Genomic DNA, 22304 nt, shown 5'->3' with positions numbered 1-22304 from the left:
AGCTTTGAGAATATCAAGTGAATGTACAGTGGAAGTTGCAGTTTGTGGAGAAATAAATGCTGCAGCTCCTCAAGACCAACAGAGGATTCCCGTGTCTTGTTTCAAAGCGGCTGAGTGGAGTGACAGCGAGGGTTAACTCCTGAGCGAGTAATGTTATCGACACCGGCCTAAGCAGGAAAAGTTAACAGTGGTTTGTCCGTTCTGGGCTACTGTATAAAACATGGCGGCCTGCTCCGTGAAGAGGACCCGCTCCCTATTTAGATATAAACGGCTCATTCTAAGGTAACGAAAACATAACGACTCAGTCGATTATACACTAATAAAAACATAGTTATTAATATTATATTCCATTTCGGCCAATAGATCCTGCTAAATGCTACACACTGGTCTTTTAAAGTTAAGAGGAAACACACACACACGGCTACCTTCCACCTGGTTTCATGAGGCCAGAAAGGGGACTGAACACATACCAGCCTTGAATAAGATGAGCCCCGACCTGTTGGTGCACGTCCCCTCTGGGAATATCATGATCTGGAACAAATAAACACACATTAAGGTACACACACACACACAAAAACAGATGTATCTGGCTCTTAATCGTTATTTTAAATTGCCCTTGATTCATGTGAGCTGAAGTTAAATCAGTTGTTTCTCTGTGTGTACATATGGCTTTAAGTGCAGCTTCATGTATGTTACCTGAGGCCACTCCCCTCCAGACTGGGCTCTCCGCTTGATCTCCTCTACTGTTTTTCTTCTGGAGTCCTGATCCGAGCGAAACACAAACACCGGCCGGATGAAGCTGATCAGAGCTGGGAGGACGAGGGTGAAGACAAAGATTTAGGATGTATGTCAGAACAAATGTTTAAGTTCATCATCAGAACTTTCCAACTAGAAGACAAGCTAATGGAGCCACAGAGATGCATGTTGAGCAGGTAAAAAGAAAGGGAGGAATTATGCACACGAAAGGATCATGGTTTTAATAAGAATTCTTTTACAGATTTTCACAAAAATATCTCTCCTTTTTGTTTTTAATTAAGAGCAAATTGGGTTTACACAAATTTCCAGCCTGATGTTTTGTTCCAATGCTTCCAAAAGTTGATGTTTCAAACTAGAGTGCATGTGCTGCAAATAGTATTTCTAAAAAGTTTTTTTTAACATTCAACATTTTAACATTTAAATCTGTCACTGTATTATTTATATGCCGGTATATTAAATTGATTATTTGATTTTCAATATTTTTTTAATTCATTTCTCAGAGAGCATCATTCTGAGCACAGACCCGAGTTATAGGACTCATTCTCTACGCAGGCACCTAGTGGTAGTCCTATAGTTATCTGCAGCACCCTCATGCTTAAATGCAGTAAAATATTACTAAAACATGTGTCTGCATCCGGGACACAGCGTAGTTTTTGTCTGTCTCAGAAAGTTGAATCTAAATAAAGAGGATTTTATATTTCAGATTCATCAGATTTGAAACTACTGTTGTTCATTATTTAATTCAAAATATTTTAAACCAGACTTATCAACTTAAAGCAAAACTAAAGCAAATTCTCTGTTTTAATGTATTTATTCAACATAATACAGTAATTCAGAAGTTCAACATGAGCATACATTTTTTTTTAATTTGGGTAGTTCAAAGTTTGTCTGGCTTTACACTCTTTTCATATTACAGTCTGGTAACTTCCAAACAGCATTTTAAACCATGTACCAGCAGTTTGCATTAACTGGAAAATATGTTTTATGTTATTATAGCACAGAAAATTTCTTTCGGTAAATCTAAGGGTCAAAAAGGTGATGGAAGAAGTGTATTACTCACTGCCCCAGACGGGAATGCTCCTGCTCTCTAGTTTGGCGACCATGGAGCACATGGTCATGGTGACTGGGATGGCATCAAAGTAGGAGGAGTGTGGTCCCATGGTGAGGATGGGAGCTTCAGAGGGCGGCGCCCGTTCCCCTATCACCTTGATCCAATGGAAACCTCCGCAAAACCACATGGCCCGCATGATCACACGTAGACTCAGGTCTATGAATCTGATAAAGGACACATAGACAGTTGATGCAAAGTGTAGTCACATTATCGTAATGAAAGTTAACAATTTAAAAAATCAATTTCAGCATGAAAACAATGTTTTAGGCTTACCGGTGCCAAAATATCTATTTCTGTTTTATTATACAATATCTCCAAAATTGACATGTTAATGCTGTTGCTTTAATCTGATCATTCTCACTTTAAATATGTTTATATAGCTCCTATGGACACTGTATGCTCATGAAATTAAATAAACAGACATATACATAATTTTCACCAATAAACAATCAGCAGATTGGGCTGTACAATTAAGTAAACATTTTATCGAAATAGCAATATGGCCTTCTGTAATTTTCAGATCGCAGGAGGTGCAATATTTGTGAAAGGCGAATGTCAAAATACCATTTTAAAAGAAATATTGTCATGCTGCAGAGATGTCCTGGCTTACACATCATATTCTACAGACTTAAGAAAATGTCTTTGTCTGGCACAGATCCCCGTGAAAATCACATAATCATTTTTTTTGGTTTTTCAATGAAATTAAGAATAAAATGATCTTTCAATTGCAATATCAGTCAGATCTAATCACTATAAGATATTTTTTCAAAGTCGCTCAGCCCTAACACAAGACTGTGGTTATCAAAGGGCTTGTTTGTTTGGATCTGTTTATCATAATGCTATTTACAGGATGCCGGAATTCTCACACATTTCTGTGTAGTCCTGTATGTCTTAGTAGCACTTTAACACTTTACCACACACACACACACCTCCTCCACCACGACTGTGGCTCCATGACAAAATCAGAACGTCCCAGGGAGGCAGTGAAGGCGAAGGGCCACGCCAGTAGCATGAGGAAGGAAACCAGTAGCAACCGCACTGGAAACACTGTGACTGACATCAGTCCTATCTGAAGAGAGAGAGAGAGAGAATAGAGATGGAGAGATATGAGCGGTCACATTGTTGTCATTCCACTGCCCTTTCACAACCCGTCATTCACTGCTCCGTCGCTCGACACTCCTATAGCTTTACAGCCAACTGTCATTTAACATAGTGTAGATTCCTATACGGCAGAACAATATGCCTGCACCCTGTCCAACAGGGTCAAGAGGAGGAAAACCACATTCCACATGTGTCTTCAGGAAGGAACAACAGTCATGCTCTTATCACACGATCCTGGTTAGGAACCCCTGGAGTTCACATGCTTATATATCCGATATATAAATATTTATTTATCAATACTACATCATTAAACCTTTACGCAAATAACACCAAGCTCCAGCTGCCCCTAAAGCCCCTGGACGAGGAGTTTAAATGTGCTAAATTCAATATCCAGAGCATTAATATAGCATCAAGCAACTATTGCCTAAGATATAGAGGAGTAATGTCTACCTGAGCAGAGAATGAAGTCGCTCTCCCTCTGTGTGTGTGTGTGTTGTAATAGGAGCTTCTCCGATCTTTGTTTTCATAGCCAGGCTGGCTGCAGGTGTTTTTAGTGCATGTGAATGTGCCCGAACTGGCTAGCTGACAGGCGCTGCTCTGCGTCCTGACCGACGGCGATGTCACTGAAGCGTAGCCCGCACCCTCCAGTTACCCTTCAGGTAAACACTGCTATCTCAGTCAGCTCTTTCGCCGTAGTTTGCACTGTCGCGCTGTTTGTGTCCGGGGACCCCCAGGGGTCCTTGAGGGAGTTCCAGGGGGTCCCCAGCAAAAAGGGGAGTTTATCATTTATTTTCACTATAATTCCATCAATAAGTAACACAATGACAGAATGTATGACTATTTTGGTCATGGGTTTCATACACTTTCTTTAATAAAACATCTATAAAGCAAAAATCCTATCCGATGGGAAACCCTGGGACAAAATCTTATCAAACGGGGGTCTAATTTAGCGGTCCTTGACGTGAAAAAGCTTGGGAACCACTGCTCTTTAAGTCCAAACATAATTGTTCTTTGCATTTAAAGAAAATAACTAACTGATTCGCTATACCTATATTGGTTTACCCTGATATTGTGTGTCTTAACACTACTAGGTCCCATCTTTTACCTTTAAATAATGGGAAAGGTTGATATTGGAGAGTGGAAAAGGCTCTCCAATCATGCAATTAAATATTTTAATCGATTGACAGCCCTAATAATTATGAATTAATGTGTTGTTAATTGTATTATTGTTTTCATTAGCTATTTGTCATGGTTCTTTCTGTGTATGTTTTTTTGTGAGGACCATCAAATAGTTGGTCAAATGTAAGAACTTGTCAGGGACCCTTTTCTAGAAGGACGATACATCTCAAGCTGCAAATAATACATTATTTGTTCAGAAATGTTAGTGTCTGCTGACCGTTTGGTATTATCAGACAGGGGCTTTTGCTTTTGCACAACACCAGTGAGGTTTCGCTGTATAAATAGTAAGGTGGGAAAAAAGATAAGGCGACTTTGCAAACAGTGTATGATAAGTTCAACCTTCGGTCATACAGTTTAAGTCTCGTCACCGAAATACAGATCATTGAAGCCAGAGTGCCCCGGAAGAAATCAGCTGACTGACCTGTCATACCTTTTCTCTTACTGTGTAATAGGAGAGTGTGTGTATACGTACCAACAGGGTCACAAAGTCACGGCCTCCAGTGTAAATTCAGACTATGACATTCTAAGCCTCCTCCTCCCCCTTGTCCGACCTCTGTTCGATCTTCCGCACTTTCATCGCACTCCCTCATCAACCTGCCGGCCTGCCCTTACAGTAATCACCGATCCCGGAGGATTTCCCTCTCCTCAACTATCCATCCATCCAGCCATCCATCCATCAATCTTTCACTCCCCGTGTCTATTTGCTCAGCTGCACCTTCATTTATCATGCTGCTCTCCCTTCGACTGTTTTCCTCCTACTTTGCATTGATGTGCTTTTTGTGACCACTCTGGGGAATCATATCTAACCCCCCTCCCCTCCTGTCCCGTCTTCCCTGTCTGCTTCTCTCGACGGAGGAGCCCAGGTGCACACTGCAGGGCGGTATTAATAAATAAACAGTATGGGGGAGATTTATGATGCTCTAACGCCTCTCCTTGCCTTCCCACCCCCAATGCCTGGCGCACAGTGCACTCATCATCAGAGCTTAACGAATCCATCTGGGAGGATCCGCTGACATTTTCTCAGGAGGTGGCATAAGAATGAGCTGGGGCGGGGTAGAGGGGAGCAATTTCTAGTGTTTTATGACAGCACCGGCTCATCCTCCTCTGATGATTTGATATTCGCTGTAAAAATACGCTTCTGCAGTGCTGGGCTCCCTTGTAGCGCACATCCTCCCTCTAATATAACATGTATCTTCAAAGTGTTATTCTCTGAGTGCAATCATTTGTTACTCTACTCCTTATATTTTAGCCCTCAAAAGCCTCCTCTTTTGTGCAAGATTGGACACAGTGCATTAAAGTGCCACTCCACCGGTTTTTACGCATGGTTGTCACAAGGAGTACTTACTCAGCCTAACTGTTTTATATTGTTTTCTGTGGCTATGAAGATAACTTTCTTAGATGTGAGAGAATATAAATACATTTGGTTTGTGACTTTTTTAACAGAAAGCCTGTGTTACAAACCTTGGGCGTAGGATTTGCAAAATGTGGGTATTTACTAGGTAGGGCAGGTCTAACAAAAGGCGCTATTGAGTTGCACTTTTGGGAACTGTATTGTATTGAATTATTTTTGGAGCTTGGCTTTGGAGCTTAATCTGGCACCTAAATTACCCACAATGCAACTCAACCACTGACAGTTGGGTGAAGTGACATCACTTGACCCAACTTATCAGGTTTCACGCAGCTCCCTCTGAAACATGAAACGTGTTTTAAACAACTTATGCCACACAAGCAGTGTGTGACATAAGTTTTTGAAAATCAGTGGCGTTCCCCTTTAATGCCACTATAATGCTAAATAGCTGGAATGCCCCTCTATTGGTTTGTAGTGTACAAAGAATATAGTGAGAAAAGATACGTCATAAGCAAGAATACTTCTACCCAGAGTCAATGAACCCACCGATGTTTGTGGTTAATTAATATAACTATGACATTTTTAAATAAATCAATACATTTTTAAGACTCAGCTGAGCATTATTATTAAACTTTATTTCATCCTACTTCTTCTTCGTTTTTATTTCATTCCATCAGTTTATATTTTTAAATGTCCATCTTCCAAAGTCTGTTTTCATTTAACAATGTTACTTTCTGCTAACTTTTACCATTTTTTTCCACAATACAAATTTTCATCACAAAGTCTTTGTCTGTTCATCCAGACAAACAAACCAGAGGTAGAGATGCTGTTAGCTGTTCACTCATTTAGACGAAAGCAAGAGCCAATCGCAGATAAAAGACCATTTCACAATAATAATAATAATAACATATTTGTGCCATTATCTATTTCTTAATATATAATCTATTAATTTGATATTGAACATTTTGGGTCTCCACAGGGTAGTTAATGATTAATTATGATGAAAAGTCACCAGATCGTCAACACCATTTCACCTTAAGAGTATTTACTTAAGAACTGTAAGTGTAAAATCAGAAAAGCTACAAAGGCACAAAGAAAACGTCCCTTTGTCGGCTCCTAATGGTTGTGCAGACCAAATAGCGGCGAATGTCTTTCGACCTGAGGGTGAAGTTCAGTGATTTGTTAGGCCGTTCTGTTAAAATATTCAGGAGAATCTTAAGCCGCGATGGCCCCATTGTCTCCTCATACATATACACAAACACACACCTTCTGTATGTATGGCAACACTAAGCTGTCATGGGCCATTAAGACATAGAGTCACTCAGCCCATCCTCCAGCTGGGCACTTCCACTTTCTAAACACACACTTCCTGCATGTACACATGGCTCAATTATGTTACATAATCTAGATATTTCTTAAACCTTAAACCTTATTTGAAATACCTGACTGAACCGAACAAACATGCTGTATGCACCGCCTACAAAAACTCACCAATAGAAAAACACCCTGACTGACAAGTGATCTCTAAAGTGCAGGTTAGAAAACGCTACAGTATCTCTTAACACTAAAGAGAACAGATAGTAGCTGGGTACATTAACATACTGAGAAAACAAGACTGTAAAGCCTGCAGTTCTGTCAGGCTGCAAACAAGTTTAGCAGGTATAAGGTTCACCATCTACCATAATATTTGCTAATTAGCACGAAACACATAATTCAGCTGAGGCTGATATTAACGTTTGTTAATGTCCTGATGAAGGTCCTTGTTGACCGAAACGTTGATGAATAAAGCAAAGAAAAGTGTGTGCGGGAACAAGTCATTTTTTTTTGGAAAAAGTACATATTGGAGGGGATCTACTCCCAGCACCACAAACAATTTTGAGAATGTGCATGTTTATTCTCTCCTTGCTGATATTAATGTTATCAGTTTTGCAGGTATTTGGTCATGAAGCGAAAATATGAAATGTTGACCTGATGATGGTGCTAGATGAAAAGCCAGGGGATCAAAGTTTTTACAGTTCGTCATCATGGCGACCAAGAATGTCACGGCAATCCATCCAGCAGTTGTTGAGGTATTTCAATAAATAACAGAAATGTCAACCTCAATAGCACTACAGAGAAAGCCTGAAGATCGCCAAAGACAGTAGAATATATTGTCTAGGAAACAAGACTGGAAAACAATTTGGTGCTAATCCATCAAGATGTTGAGATATTTCACTGAATAAGTGAAGACTTTGACATGTTGGTGGTGCTAGAAGAGAAAGGTCAGAGCACCACCAATGATTTATCCTCTTAGGAACTTGAATATTTGTACCAGATTTCATGGCAATCCTTCAAATAGTTGTCAAGATATTTCACTACTCTGAACCATATATATCAACCTCATGGTGGTGCCGGGGGGGAAGTCAGGGGATCACCAAAGTTGGTACAATTCATCCTCTGTACAAAGTCCCATGGCAATCCATGCAACAGGGTTGTGTCAAGAAGGGAAACAGCAAATTGGGGAAGCTCTCGCAAGATGGTTAAGGTTAGGCATTGACTTTGAATAGTTAAGGTTAGGATAGGTCGTTGGGCAGCGAGTCTCGCAAGAGCTTTTGCAAGTTTTTACAGCTCTCAGATCAGATTTCGCAATTTCCAGGATCCCTTTTAGACACAACCATGCAAAAGCTGTCGAGATACAGTTTTTCAGTCCGCACAAACAAAGCGCAGCCAACCACAGACTATGGATGCACCGATACTGGATCGGATATCGGGCCGACACTGACACATGTACTGTAGCTGGATCAGTGACAACGTGGCCGATCTATTCAATTCAATTCTATGTTTATATTTTATATTGCTGTTTAAGTTTTTACCAATTTGTTGTTTAATTAATAAGGTTTCCACTTGAATTGTAATTCCTGTTAATTTTGAATATTTTTTTACTAAGTTGCTGGATTTATTGTATTTATTTAAGAACAAATAACAATTCAGTAAATTTAGATCTATGTATTTATTTGTTACATTTTGTTCTACAAAGTTAGGAAAGCAATGTTTACGTCAGGCCTGATGTTGCCTTACACATAAAAGACGGATCCCATTCACTTCCACACAGTGAGGCATACAGCTTATTAATTAAACACTGGTATTGGATCAGTACTTGATAGGGGATGATGCCACTTAACGTTTGGATGAGTACAGCAGTACTAGGTTCTTTCTTTTACAGGCTGAAAATGTAACATAAAACCATATTATCTTATTATATGCTGTACTATTTTATGTATTGGTTCAACAATTTTGATTGTTATTATTTCCAGACCTGCACTGACACTGACTGACTGCACTATTGCATAGTTTTCCATAGCCACGCCGCACAACACACAACTCCCCTGTGCAATGTGGCCCAGCACACCTTTAAGTGCTCTATTATACACCCTGCAGTGGATGCTAATTGCTCTGGGTTAATTGTTTTCAATGAGCCAAGGGAAGTGTGCTCTGATTTCCACGTGGGTGCCCAGGAAGCTCTCAACCTGTTTGTCATGTTGTTGGGCGGTGTACAGGTTTGGGCTGCGTGTCAGGCAGCGAGTAGAGAAGACAAGCATGCAGTCCACCCAGTCAAAAAGCAGAAGAATGTGTCACACCTATTATATAAGTCAAACAGAAAAAAATGTGTGCTGGTGAAATTTGCAATATCTTTACACTCTACTCTTTATACTATAGATTTTTAAAAATATGTTTGTAAAGGAATCTAGCTGACACTATTATCTACAACAACCAATAGAGTGCTGCAGAGATGACATATTTATGTAGGTCAACCAGGAAGTTAGCATTGCACTGGTTCTCTTGAGAAAAAAAAGCCAATGGGATTTGTTTCATTTGGTTTTTGGATTATTGGAGAAAAGAAACTTTGTGGCAATCAAACGTTTATGATACTTACACGCAAGATAATCTTCACAAATAAACACCACTTTTACGATTTCTGAAGCATGCAATGCAATCGCCAGAAGTAAAAAGCTAACGTTAGGCTATTAGACAAACTACACAGCGGTCACATGAACGCGAGTAACGGAAGCTGTAAAGGCGGACGAGTTGGCGTGATGACGTTTAGTATAGTCTCATTTAGCCACTTGTTAGCAACCGCCCTTTTTTAAGACATTTAAAAGCTTCAAAATTCACGGTCGGGATATTTTCTGATGTATTTTATGTCGTAGAACAAAACATTAAAATCTCCACAGACCTTATTTCAAGCATCTAACTAAAAAACCCATTCAAAAAACATATTGACTTCGAGACAAGGGAACCGGAAGTTCTAAAATGTTAACTCATTTCTGGGTTTTAGGACTCATTCCTGCAGCACTTTATAGATGCACCAGTAGATGAGGTTTTAATACTGAACGAGCCCAAAATATCTGTAATTTATCGAGAATTATTTAAGATTTGAGAAGGGCCCCAATACAGTCTCTGGACATTGCAGCTCTATCGAATGTCGCAGGTATTTTTTGTCTGCAAACTGGCGAGAGCTGGAGAGTTGGCAGCCATGTTTGCATGATGTTCACCATTCAGCAATGTGTGACTCAGCTGTCCGCCTGTCTGTTTCACTTGCTGACCTAGTTGGTCTACAGAGCTGCTGATCATGTTTGCTGGAAGTTAGAGAAAACATATTCAGGAAGACCAAGTGCCAGGGGGGGTTGGGGGCAGGATGTGCTGATGCATCAAGCAGCATGTGTTGTCTCAACATGACAGACAGATTCAAAAGCTGACATCCACAGAGAAAAACACCATGTCATGCAGTTGTATTGATCTAAAGCCTTTGGCATCTGCGTAGGAAGTAACGTTTTTGTTCAGGTAGAGCTCGTGTTTGTTTACATGGAGACTGTGTGTGTGTGCGTGCACACGACTCGGTCCTCACGTGTGTGTGAAGTGGAAAAACACACCTCGCTGCCACATTAAAAAGCAGGCATTGGGAGGTGTGAACCAGACACAGAGAGACACACGCATGGTCCAGCTTACATTCACTAGACTGCTGCTGTCATTTGGCGCAGACACACAACTGTTTCCAAGCTCCGATAGAAAAACTGCCATGTACTAATAAAGACTTTCTTTCAACAAGAACAACACTGGGGGGGAAAGTGTAGTTACAGCATTCAGCTAGATAAACTGAAGTGTTTAGAAGGTCTTCACAAGCTTAAAAGCGTGGTTTGAAAGCATGGAAAATCAAAAAGGCAAGAGGGGTTTACCACTTTACTCAGCGGAACGTGATTGTTGGAAATAGGCGGTGCCCACATAAAGGCCAATATCCTGAGCCTTGCTTTGTGTGTTTTGCTCTGAATGAAAGCAGGCATCTCTGGGCCCTGGAGCTATGGGGAAACCGATCAACCTGATGGGGTAGTGCAGAGGGAGTAAACTTCCTCCTCTTGTCTGCTTGTGTGACTGCAAAAAATACAGAAAAACACATCTTTGATACCTTTTTTTCAGTGTAACTTGTTTCAGGGGATTTCTTTAGGAAGAATGACAAGAGAACAATTGAAAATACGTTAGAGTTAACCCCGCCTTCAAAACAAACACACATTGAAAAATGGATATTTACATAAAACTAGATGAAATTGCTTGTTTAGTTGCAGTCCCCACAAATCACTAAGCATGAGAACCCATTGATCCATTGGTTGATTGATGAAGAGGCATTTCAGTCAGACTGCCCTCCTCCAGCAGTGAGAAACCATTGATTTCAAAGGTTGATTTAGGATGTAGCCACAGCTGTCCATCTGTATCAAAACCAGCAGCGTAACTCACATACCACCTCCATGTGGAAGCAAATAAAAGACAGAAGTATTTGAATTTTAACAGCCACTGAATACTTAATATTGAAATGTACCCCCTTTAAACTCAGGTGTGCCCGGCCGCTATTCTGTCATGTTATAGCTTGTCGGGAAGATCGCTAAATAACGCTACAAAATTACGCTAAACTTTGGTGAGGAAAAAACTGTGAACCTGAATATTTTTTTTTTTAATTCTGAAACTTGTATTTTATAATCTGAGTTTGTGAACATTGAAAAACATACTGTACAGCATATTCAAATTCAGCTTATGAAATTGCAAATCAAAATGTTTTAATTTTAAGAAAAGGAGTTGACCTCAGGATAAATTAAGTCAGACACATTGTTTTCAAAGTAAAATATTTCAATGCTATGAATTCAGCAGTGTTTAAATTTCAATAATAAGTACGCAGTGGTTGTTCAAATTCAAATACTCATCAGTCTTATTTGCTTCCACACTTCCACGCTCATGTTTGGCCTAGAGCACATACCATGCTTCAACGAGGTGTGGGCTCTTCTTTAGCCTAAATGTGCTACCACTGTATTTAAGTATCAGTCTTAGGATGGAGCAACTCTAACCGGACAGATCCTAACCTTGACTTTAACCTAACCGAAACCATTAGCCACTCTTGCTATACTATCCTGGAAACTGATCCATTCTAATGAGGACTATCTGAGTACACATGAAACTTAGCTGTCGGCTGTGCTAACACCCCAGTGTAAACACTGTGTGCACGCCTTAAATGAGAGTCAAAAGAAATAGCTAGAAACAGGTAAGTTTAGATTGACAGAGGGAGAATGTGAGAGAAGTCAAGTGACAAAACAAGTCTCAGATAACACGTATAATGAAGCTAGATGTGGGGCAGATTGATGACCAAAAATGATACGCATGAAAACTATGTGTCCTAAATCTGAGCTAAAACTAAGGCTGCACATGTGTTGCTCTTATCTCTGTGGATACTACCAACCCAACCCATTTTTAGGTTGTAGCGGGATCAGTTTTAAAGCTAGTGTGAAGATACTGGCATCATATGAAACGAAAGGACCTAAGGAATCCATTGGTGCCAACCATGTCATACTACCTTGTCGGAAAGGAGGCGAAATAACGCACTATACTTGCACTAAATTTTGGCGAGGAAAAACTGGCACGGACATTTTCAAAGGGGTTCCTCGACCTCTGATCTCAAGATATGTGAATGTAAATGGCTTCTATGGGTACCCACGAGTCTCCCCTTTACAGACATGCCCACTTTATGATAATCACATGCAGTTTTGGTCAAGTCATAGTCAAGTCAGCACACTGACACACTGACAGCTGTTGTTGCCTGTTGGGCTGCAGTTTGCCATGTTATGATTTGAGCATATTTTTTATGCTAAATGCAGTACCTGTGAGGGTTTCTGGACAATATTTGTCATTGTTTTGTGTTGTTAATTGATTTCCAGTAATAAATATATACATACATTTGCATTATGCAAGCATATTTATCCACTCCCATGTTGATAAGAGTATTAAATATTTGACATAATATTTACATATATATATATATATATATATATATACACATATACATATATACATATATATACATATACATAAACATACATATCTATATATACATACATATATATACATACATCTATATATAAATACATATATATATACATATACATATATATATATATATATATACATATATATATACATAATCCATTATATCTGACTACAACCAGGAAAACCTTTTAGAACTACATTTCCTAGATACATTTCTCCTCTAAGTTTAAAGAACTTCTTTCCAGTGTTTTCTTTTTATAAAACAAAGTTTACAAATGATATCACTAGATAGTAAACTTGCCCACAAAAACAGGATATCCTAAAAAGTGTCTGTCAGCCCAATCAAGGTGGTGGAGGGTAAAGTTGAGTTAGTAAATACAGAAGACAACAACATAAACAAGGCACTTAGACAGCAGCATCAGATGACTGAAGGATGATAATCATCACTCATTCGTTTTCTTAATAGTCTTACCTTGATTTTCTCTGTCATGGTGAGTTTCAGGTCGTGGACGAAGGGGTTTCTACTCACTCTGGAGGGACGACTGCTGGAGGACTTCATGGCTGACGAGCGCAACTTACACCTGCAAATGTCGAAAAGTGGAGTACAAAACGTCCCGTAATGTTAGTTTGAGCTCGTTGTTTTTAGCCCTAGGAGAGTATCCTCTTCACTTTTTAGTCTGCCCTCCTCCGACTACAGTTTTTTTTAGTCTACCCTCCTCTGACTAGAGGAGAGACTGGTGCTGCCTGCTGGGCGGAGGAGGAGGAGGGCTGGGCTCACTAAGCAAGGTAGCCAGATGTAACGACTTCCGGTTGTGTTCAAAATAAAGCTCTTGTTTTTGTGGCAGGCATTAAACCTGCAAAAGGCACAATGTTTTAGCATCAAATAATAACATTTCAGCATATTGTAATTTAAGTGCTTTGAGAGAAAACTAGACTTCTGCACCCCCCCTCCTTTTAAAGCTCTTCAGGCTTTAAAGGTCCCATATTATTAAAAAAAGTGAGATTTTCACTTTTATTTATTATAAAGCAGGCTTAAGCCCTATATAAATACTGTGAAAATATCGAAATGCTCAATCCACAGGGAAGTACACACAGCCCGTATTCAGAAACTCTGCATTTGAAACAAGCTGTCAGGATTTCTGTCCATTCGTGATGTCACAAATATACAATATTTAGACATTACAATATAAACATTCTAAATGTGTCCCAGTTTATTCCTGGTTGCAGCATATGTGAATGTCATCAGCTGACAGGAAATACACATGGACCCAAGCTGTTGCCCAGCAAAGCAATTCTGTTGCAATTCCGTCGCAATTCCATCGCAATGCGCTAAAACGGAGTGTTTAAGACAGAGGGTAAATACAGGCATATTCAGGTCGAAAGTATGATGAAAATAAAGTTTTTTTTTAACATTACAGTATGTAAACATGTTCTATTAGAAACACAAAATACAAATATAATTCTAAAAATGAGCATAATATGGAACCTTTAAAAAATGTAGCCTGTGACGGGAGACTTTGGCCAATCACAGGTCATTTCACAGAGAGCGTTCCTATTGAGCGTTCCTATTGGCTGTGCTCCGGCTGGTGGGCGGTGCTTGGTATCTCCCTCAAATGATCTCAACATGGTTGCTGGGTCAAAAATGTTCTCAATTTACAGTTAAACAGTACACTACAAGATAATTCTGAAAACATTTGAGGGTGAGAAATAGGCATTACAGTAACAGAATATTGATTCATATTTGATCAGCGCTGCCTAGTTTGACCGTTTGATTGGAGATCTCAAGTTAATTTCCTCCAGTCTGTGAAATCTTGCAGATGCCATTAGGAGCACTGGAGGACACAGAGGCACATGTTTTTTTCAGATTACCTGTCTCATGCACTACTGTCAGGATATAGTGACCGTTGTATAAAAATACCTTCTTTTAATCATATTTGCTCCTATTTGCCCAAATATGTTCCACATACGGTGGAATAAAAGGCAAAAACAATCATTTGAAAAGATGCATGCAAGTTTGTGAAAGCACCTCTTGATTTAAAGTCTATAATGCTCTAAAGTATCGTTGAGCATGTTTACAAATACCATATTTGCCTAAACTTTAAAATTTGTGATAACATTTCTCCAAAATTTGGAATTGAAAGATTTGTGTTGTATTCTGAAATATACATTAAAACTACAGGTAGGCCTACACTCAGACATTACGAAATACTGTTAGCAGCATCGTGTTCAAGCTTTTATTTTGAAAGCAAAGACCAAATCTGAAAACCTGGTGGAGCATGCACGCACCCACGCACACGTCCCTGTCACATAGGTTCCCTTATGAAAGTAAGGGCCCAATCCAGTACAATCTAATAATAAAATGAACTAGTTTAGCTCATTACAAATACAACTATAAATACTTTTATAACAACACGAACCCTTTGAAGAGGGGTGGACATTTGAAATGTTTAGTCAGTCATCTAAGCGACAATCACACACACACACACACACACTAATAAGAAGATAAGAACTGTGACTGTCTGTGGAATGTGTGTTTGAGATGTTTTGGGTGATTTGCCTTCAGAGAGATTCAACATGCATTTGAAGTTGAGTTCTACATTTGATCCACCCATCAATTTCTGCACAGTGTCTTTTATTTTTAGATCAGCAGAACAGCAACTGCTCATTTAGAACGACTTTGTTGTATCTCAAAGCTGCAGATGGTCAATCTACATTGTACCATGGTGCTGACTGGTTTATCACCAAAAATCTATGTGCTTATTTTGGCATTGTAAACCTCTATTGTGCACCTGCAAATATAAACTAGTTGCTCACTGATCTACAGTCATAGGAAGTCAGCTCTGGTGCATTTCTTTCAAAGGAATAATCCTACATACTGATGCACTTCATTACGATATTTCACTATCTCTTCTGCATGTAGGGCGACATCTTTGGAGCCACAGTTTGTCTGTGCGCTCTCTTGAAATTGATCATACAAACAGATACAATAATATAGTATAAGTGCACACAGGCAGGTGTTTTGTTGTTCCTCCATCACTAAATATTAACCTTTAGGACAACTATTCAAGCAGGGTGGCAGTCGTAGGCTCGGTGTTTGTTGCCAAACACCTTTCAACCCAGTCAGCTTTTCATGCCTGCACAGGTTGAATGTTACAGCCTGTCAATACCTTTGTGTGCATTGGGCTTTCTCTGTCTTTCAGTCATAATACAATGATAGAAAAGGCGGCCATAGATTTTAGGATAAGCAACTAGTTTCTGACATGACCTCAAAACTATGTAAGCCTGATAACAGGCAATTTTCGACATACAATTCTGTAGTTTTTGAGTCAATATTGTCAAAACACTGATAAAAGATCTGTAGGAACCACAGTGTGATATGGACAACTTACAATAGGTTACAGTGGTTAGAAAAAGGAAGTCAAAGTGACTGAGGGTATTATATGGCAGGTTAGATCCTGTATTCATTTAGCATAGACTTTGGCTCCCTCGTGTGGAAGAACGATGGAAAGGAATCTGACATAAAATAGGCTAATGTTTGTGTGATAAAATATTAGATCCAATATCCAAATATAATTACTCTAATGGTTTAGATAACTGAGGGACAAACTTGCTGAATGATTTTTTGGCTATAATCAGATGACTACTGTGTAATGTGTTGCTGTGTATGAAAATTATGATAGTTTTAATGTGTTAAAATTAAACAATGACTAATAATTTAAATGTGCAATGGTCCAAAGACAAGAAACTGATGGATGCATTTTTTTCCCAGTTCAAGTCAAACTCTTAATATTTGTAAATACATCTGTAATTTCAAAGCTTTACTGACTATGCCTTTATTTATTTACTAAGAGAAAGGTATTACAAGAATTTTGGAAGGTTAATTTAAACTAATCTTATATTAGCCATGTTCAAATGTTGTATAAGTTAAAGAATCTGATGGTTAACAGAAAGCTACAATTCAGTTTCTTCACTGTGAAAGAATGATGTAATTTGGGCCATTGCTGTTAAAAGGGAAACAGAATATAGGAATGGAAAAAACCTATGCACATTCTTCAGCCAAACAATTTATTTTTGCATCACAGTTCTGCTAAATTTCCACGATCTCAAAGCAATCTTCTCAATAATCATTCAACTTTTTAACCCTGCCTCTGCTTGTGTCTCGGATTTGTCTTGCAGAACACAAACAAACGCCCCCTGCGTCGAACCATGAAACAGTCTTTGCAGCGCCTCTTCAGGGCAGACTTGGTTTTCATCCCCGCAGAGGGCTGGATACAGGGAAGATGCTGGCACTGTCCCAACAGAGGTGGTCCGCACTGAGCAGAGGAGCCAGAAGACGAGGGGAGCTGGATGGAGCTGACTCTGGGTGATGACAGGAGCAGTGTGCGGGGAGCTGTGGTGAGGGTGCAGAGACATCTATAGGCGCTAGCTGCTGGTGAGGAGAGGCTCAGATTTAACCGGCTCATCTGGGCCACTTGGCGGGTCAGGGAGGAAGCCAGGTGCTTCAAGAGGAGGGATGCCATGGTGTCACAAAGGCTGCAGAGGGAGACAAAGAGAGGTCATTCATATGTAATTACAGTAACAGACATAAAACTGCATTATTATTATTCTGGGGTTTGGTTAATGTCATGTTGTGATGTGCTTTAAGTGTTGTCTTTTTATGGACTCTCAAATAACTTATTTTAGAGAAAGAGAAAAACAATGAATCCCTTACTTGCTTTCCCATCACATTCAAAATATTATTTTTTTCCCAAACTATAATTTACCACAAGATAACTATTTCATAAAAGCAAAAGTAATCATACCCATTATCAATACGAATACCCTAGGTGTCAATACTGTAGAGTCAATATTTAGGCAAGGCAAGGCAGCTTTATCTGTATAGCACATTTCAGCAACAGAGCAATTCAAAGTGCTTTACATAAACATTCAAGAATATTGCGACAAAGTGCAAAAGAACATTAATTAAAACAGTTATAAAAACATTAAAAAGATTAGAAAATAAAAACAAGCTCAAAAATAAAAACTATAGGATAGAAGCTAAAATAGAATATAACACACAAGAGTAAAAGTTATAGTGCAGTAGAAGATCATTAACTGGTTTAATAAAAGGCAGCAGCAGCAAACAGGAAAGTTTTAAGCTTTGATTTAAAAGACCTCAGAGTTGGAGTTGGTCCTGCAGGTTCCTGGGAGCTTGTTTTAAATATTTGGTGCATAAAAACTGAACGCTGCTTCTGCTGTTTAGTTGTGACTCTGAGGACAATAAGCAGACCTGATCCAGATGACCTGAGAGGTCTGGAAGGTTCAGAACATAGCAGAAGATCAGAAATGTATTTTGGCCCTAAACCATTTAGTGCTTGACCACATAGCCTTACTCTATGAATCTTAAAAATCGACATCATATGTAGGCTACACTGCCAGATTCCTAAAACATTGAGCAACTTAATGCAAATATACATGGTGCCTTGAATGCACCTGTGTGACATATCTAACAGTTTTCACCACTGTAGGACAGCTGTGCTAAAGAGGACGAGCATGTCATAGAGTTGACCTGCTAACACCAAAGCCAGACATAAAAATAGCCCACATATCAGTCCCCCGACATGATACAGTCTCATCATAAAATCAAAGAACGTAAACAAACCTTTAAGGAGTCCCTTGGAGGTTTAAAACAGGGAGAAAGTCCCTGAATGTCGCGTTTTGTTGCGACCGTGATGTTGTTCTTGCTTGTGAGGATCATGTAACTGCTTCCGGTTTGCGATAGTGTATTGTGTATTTCCCTGCCCTCAGTTTAGCCTGTCAGTTAGTCAGTTTCCCTCCTCTGGCTTGGCCAAATCTCGCCAGAGCCAAAATCCCAAATGGCGTAGTCTTACTTGTTATATTATATAATATAAACCTGAATTTGAAGTCTATGAAGACATATGAAAAGCACAATATAAAAGTGTTTTGAACCTGACAGGCAAAATTCAGGGTATTATTAAAATACAAAATTGCTCCCTGCAAAGTAATGTGTCGTCCCGAACGAGCCGGTTCAAAGAGCCGGCTCTTTTAAGTGACGATAAGAGCCGGCTCCCGTCCGAGAGACGTTAATTATTATTAATTCAAGGCAGAATGATATGACGATCTTCTCCGCGCCAGAGAAGTGAATGTTGTGTTAATGACGTCCATGCGATCAATCAGGTGATGACAGACGAGGATCATACCATCAAGCAGGGAGGAGCGGGGGTGCATGGCGCGCTGACGATCTACAGGTACAGAGCAGGAGAGAAAGAGAGAGAGGAGTGTGGTGCGCGAATAGCAGACAAGATGAGTGACAGTCGGAAACGAAGCAGCATGTCAAATTATGGTATTCTGGGAATTATAAGGTTTAGTATAATTATATTGAATAATTTAAGTGATATATGTGCACACTTACTAATCATAGGTCAAAACAGCTAAAGCTAAATTTGGCTGAATTATAAAAGGCATAAGTGGTAAAATTAAGAGCCGTTTGGGAGCTTAAAGATCCGGCTCGTCTTGGTGAGCTGAGCCAAATGATCTGGCTCACTAAAAAGAGCCGAAATTCCCATCCTTACCCTGCAAGGCACCTTGGGTAACAGTCAGTAGTAACCATGGCGGCCGCAGCGGGTAGAGTTCTGTCCTTCAGTAAACATGCTAAGCTGCTGGTTTCACCTCTGAGGCTTTCTGCTGTACCTGCTCACCGCTACAGCGTAGAGGTGTCCAGTACCGGCGAGGCCATTACTCACACCGGACAGGTAAAGCTTAACAAGTGTTGTTTCTCTCTTTGATTCTTACGTCAGCGTCCTTAAAGCTTTTTAGCTTAGCCTTGCATCAGTGCAGCTAACGCTACTAGGTCCATTATCGGACAGCCATCCAGGATGACTGGATCACGGCTGATATCCAGTGTGTCAACAGATGTTTTTGTTTGTAGAGCCCCAAAACAGACCTCCAAATCACCCAGCCAACATCTGTATGTGGGGCCCATGTGGGTAGTAAATGGGCTGAAAATGGGCCCTATATGGGATTGTCCATGGGTTCCATAAACAATTGCCCTTGTGGGTTTCCTGCAGGAGTACACTGGGTGTTATATGGGCCCCATCTGGGCAACATAAACCAAAACCCATCTCGGCCCCAGGTTTAAGTTCTATGTGGGAACTACATGGCCTGAAAGATGGGTTGTAAGTGGGTTTGTCCACAGTTTCCATGTTGGCCCCATGCACTAATTACCCATTAGTGACCCAACTAGGACCCACACAGGTAGCCCACATGGGGGGCCCATGTGGGACCAACTTAGTTGACCATTCTGAGCCCATGCACTAATTTCCCCATTAGTGACCCACCTAGAACCCACTTGGGGAGCTCATGTGGGACCTACTTAGTTGATCCAAGTGGGCCCCAGATAAGATGCCCATTTTGGGCCCATACCCACTTGGTACCCACTTGGTACCCAGGTACCCCCAGCATAACCCACGTGGGGCCCAAATAACCATGTTGGCTGGGCAGTAGCAAAAAAAGGATTAACGTTATGCGCTAACTGTTGCCTTTTACTCCAGTTCATAACATGAGTGTTTTTCCTCTCAGGTGTATGATGAAAATGATCCCAGGAGAGCCCGATTCGTTGGCAGACAGAAAGAGGTAAGAAGTGACTGACAGACAAGCGTAATAAAGCTCAGACAGCAGCTCATTTATATGTAACCTCTGACCAAATCTAGGTTTGTTGTTGGAGGTATAGTAACGTTAGAAATATGAAACGAGACTGCCAATACCTTAAATCTTGTCAAATATCTTAAAGGTCCCATATTGTAAAAAGTAAAATTGTCATGTCATTTATATTATAAAGCAGGTTTAAGTGCTATATAAATACTGTTAAACTATCAAAACTCCCAATATACGGAGAAATACAAACAGCCCGTGTTCAGAAATTGTGCGTTTGAAACAAGCCTTTAGGATTTCTGTCCATTTGTGATGTCACCAATATACAATATTTAGACCATTACACGGTTCGTAACGTAAACATTCTAAATGTGTCCCAGTTTATTTCCTGTTGCAGTGTATGTGAATGACATCAGCTGACAGGAAGTAAACATGGACCCCAGCTGTTGCCTAGCAACGCAATTCAGTTGCAATTCCGTTGAAATGCACTAAAACGGAGCGTTTCAGACGGAGGGTAAATACAGGTATATTCAGGCAGACGGTATGAGGAAAATAAAGGGTTTTTTGAACATTACAGCATGTAAACATGTTCTAGTAGAAACACAAAATACAAGTATGAACTTGAAAATGGGCACGATATGGGACCTTTAATCTCAAATTTAATTCTGTTCCCCTTGTCACCATATGCTCAAACTAGTACACATTACCACACATATTCAATGAAGCACACATTTTTTAAAATCATTATATATTGAAAACTTTCCATGCTCACTACTCACTACCCATTTAATAACTGGGTTTATGCCAGCACAATGACTGGCTGGATAGCTATCATAATCAAAACATCAGTTATGCACACCAATACAATCTCACTGTGTGTAATGTTTCTTAAGCCTTTGTGTGGCATATAAACCTAGTTTTACGCAGCCAGTAATGACAGAAATCACACTCTTTGTGTCAAGGTGAATACGAACTTTGCCATCAAACTGGTGGCAGAGGAGCCAGTGACTGACATTGCGGCCAGAGTGGTGTCCTGTGATGGAGGTGGAGGAGCCCTGGGTCATCCCAAGGTCTACATCAACCTGGTAAGAGCCTAATTTGAAGTGGTCCATTTTGTCCATTTTGTCCATTTTGACAAAATCTGATAAATCCAACCAGTGCTTTTATAGGTCATTGTGTGTCATATGGGCTATTTACCATTTCTTTACCAGCAGCCAATACTTTGGTTAGTACTGTGAATCAAATTAAAGTGTTTATGTGGCTTACTGTGGCACATCCTCCTTAGGTTTACTTGTATTTATTTAATTGGGATACTTGAGATCCAGTTACAAGATCCAGTCAAATGCATGAACCCCCTTGAATCCAAGCCGTATTACTCTCAGAAAATGCCAATACAGAGATTAAGGAAACAAGATGTGTTGAAAATGTTTTTTATATGATAGTTCTGTTTGTTTGAGTATTCCTATAATCATCTTTACAGCAGATTATGCAAATGTCCCAAATTATAGATACTAACTGTCATTTTTTGTCTCTCTTTCTCCAGGATAAAGAGACAAAAGTGGGCACGTGTGGCTACTGTGGATTACAGTTCAAGCAGATTCATCATCACTGAAACTTTTCCCCTGTCTCTGCTTCTCTGTATAAATTGCCATATTGGTTAATAAATTATATGTTGTCTGACTGTCTGTATGAGAGTGCATTCTTCTTAATGAAGACTGTTGGAAATCAATGTTGCAACACATCTGTAGTTTATAACTACATAGTACTGTACGTGCACTATGCATCCATCTTTTTAAGGGAATATCTTGTTTAGTAGTG

The 22304-nt window shown here is 39.7% G+C and overlaps 3 protein-coding genes across 4 annotated transcripts in view; 1 reads left to right on the top strand and 2 right to left on the bottom strand.

The window, feature by feature from the left end:
* Positions 1-13646, bottom strand: part of lpcat1 (lysophosphatidylcholine acyltransferase 1) — a 29685-nt gene extending 16039 nt beyond the window's left edge. Inside the window, exons 1-5 of one of the 2 annotated variants that reach the window (XM_074613623.1) lie at positions 13309-13646; positions 2797-2936; positions 1817-2031; positions 697-809; positions 471-531 (exon numbers count right to left, since the gene is read on the bottom strand). In XM_074613623.1, the coding sequence (XP_074469724.1) occupies positions 471-531; positions 697-809; positions 1817-2031; positions 2797-2936; positions 13309-13395 (616 nt within the window). In that variant the 5' untranslated portion in view covers positions 13396-13646. The remainder of the gene's footprint in view (positions 1-470; positions 532-696; positions 810-1816; positions 2032-2796; positions 2937-13308) is intronic. The other variant, XM_074613622.1, reaches the window with a different exon arrangement.
* A 3326-nt stretch (positions 13647-16972) lies between these two features.
* Positions 16973-17356, bottom strand: mrpl36 (mitochondrial ribosomal protein L36). Its single transcript, XM_074614346.1, has one exon. The coding sequence runs from the start codon at positions 17354-17356 to the stop codon at positions 16973-16975; it is 384 nt and encodes a 127-aa protein (XP_074470447.1).
* A 2061-nt stretch (positions 17357-19417) lies between these two features.
* On the top strand, positions 19418-22167 carry ndufs6 (NADH:ubiquinone oxidoreductase subunit S6). Its single transcript, XM_074613795.1, has 4 exons — positions 19418-19588; positions 20415-20468; positions 21449-21571; positions 22030-22167. Exons 1-4 carry the CDS (start codon positions 19445-19447, stop codon positions 22096-22098), a joined length of 390 nt encoding a protein of 129 aa, XP_074469896.1. The 5' UTR covers positions 19418-19444; the 3' UTR covers positions 22099-22167.
* The last annotated feature ends 137 nt before the right edge of the window (positions 22168-22304 follow it).

This window comes from Sebastes fasciatus, chromosome 17 (genome assembly GCF_043250625.1).
Source record: "Sebastes fasciatus isolate fSebFas1 chromosome 17, fSebFas1.pri, whole genome shotgun sequence".
NCBI lineage: Eukaryota > Metazoa > Chordata > Actinopteri > Perciformes > Sebastidae > Sebastes > Sebastes fasciatus.
The sequence above is the reverse complement of the archived record's forward strand: the minus strand, read 5'-3'. Positions and strand labels throughout refer to the sequence as shown.

Excerpts from the sequence above, each read along its gene's own strand:
- ndufs6 (XM_074613795.1), top strand. The coding sequence starts at position 19,445 with ATGGCGGCCGCAGCGGGTAGAGTTCTGTCCTTCAGTAAACATGCTAAG. Across the intron at positions 19,589-20,414 it reads CCATTACTCACACCGGACAG|GTGTATGATGAAAATGATCC; the intron begins GTAAAGCTTAAC and ends TTTTCCTCTCAG. Across the intron at positions 21,572-22,029 it reads CCAAGGTCTACATCAACCTG|GATAAAGAGACAAAAGTGGG; the intron begins GTAAGAGCCTAA and ends CTCTTTCTCCAG.
- mrpl36 (XM_074614346.1), bottom strand. The coding sequence starts at position 17,356 with ATGGCATCCCTCCTCTTGAAGCACCTGGCTTCCTCCCTGACCCGCCAA.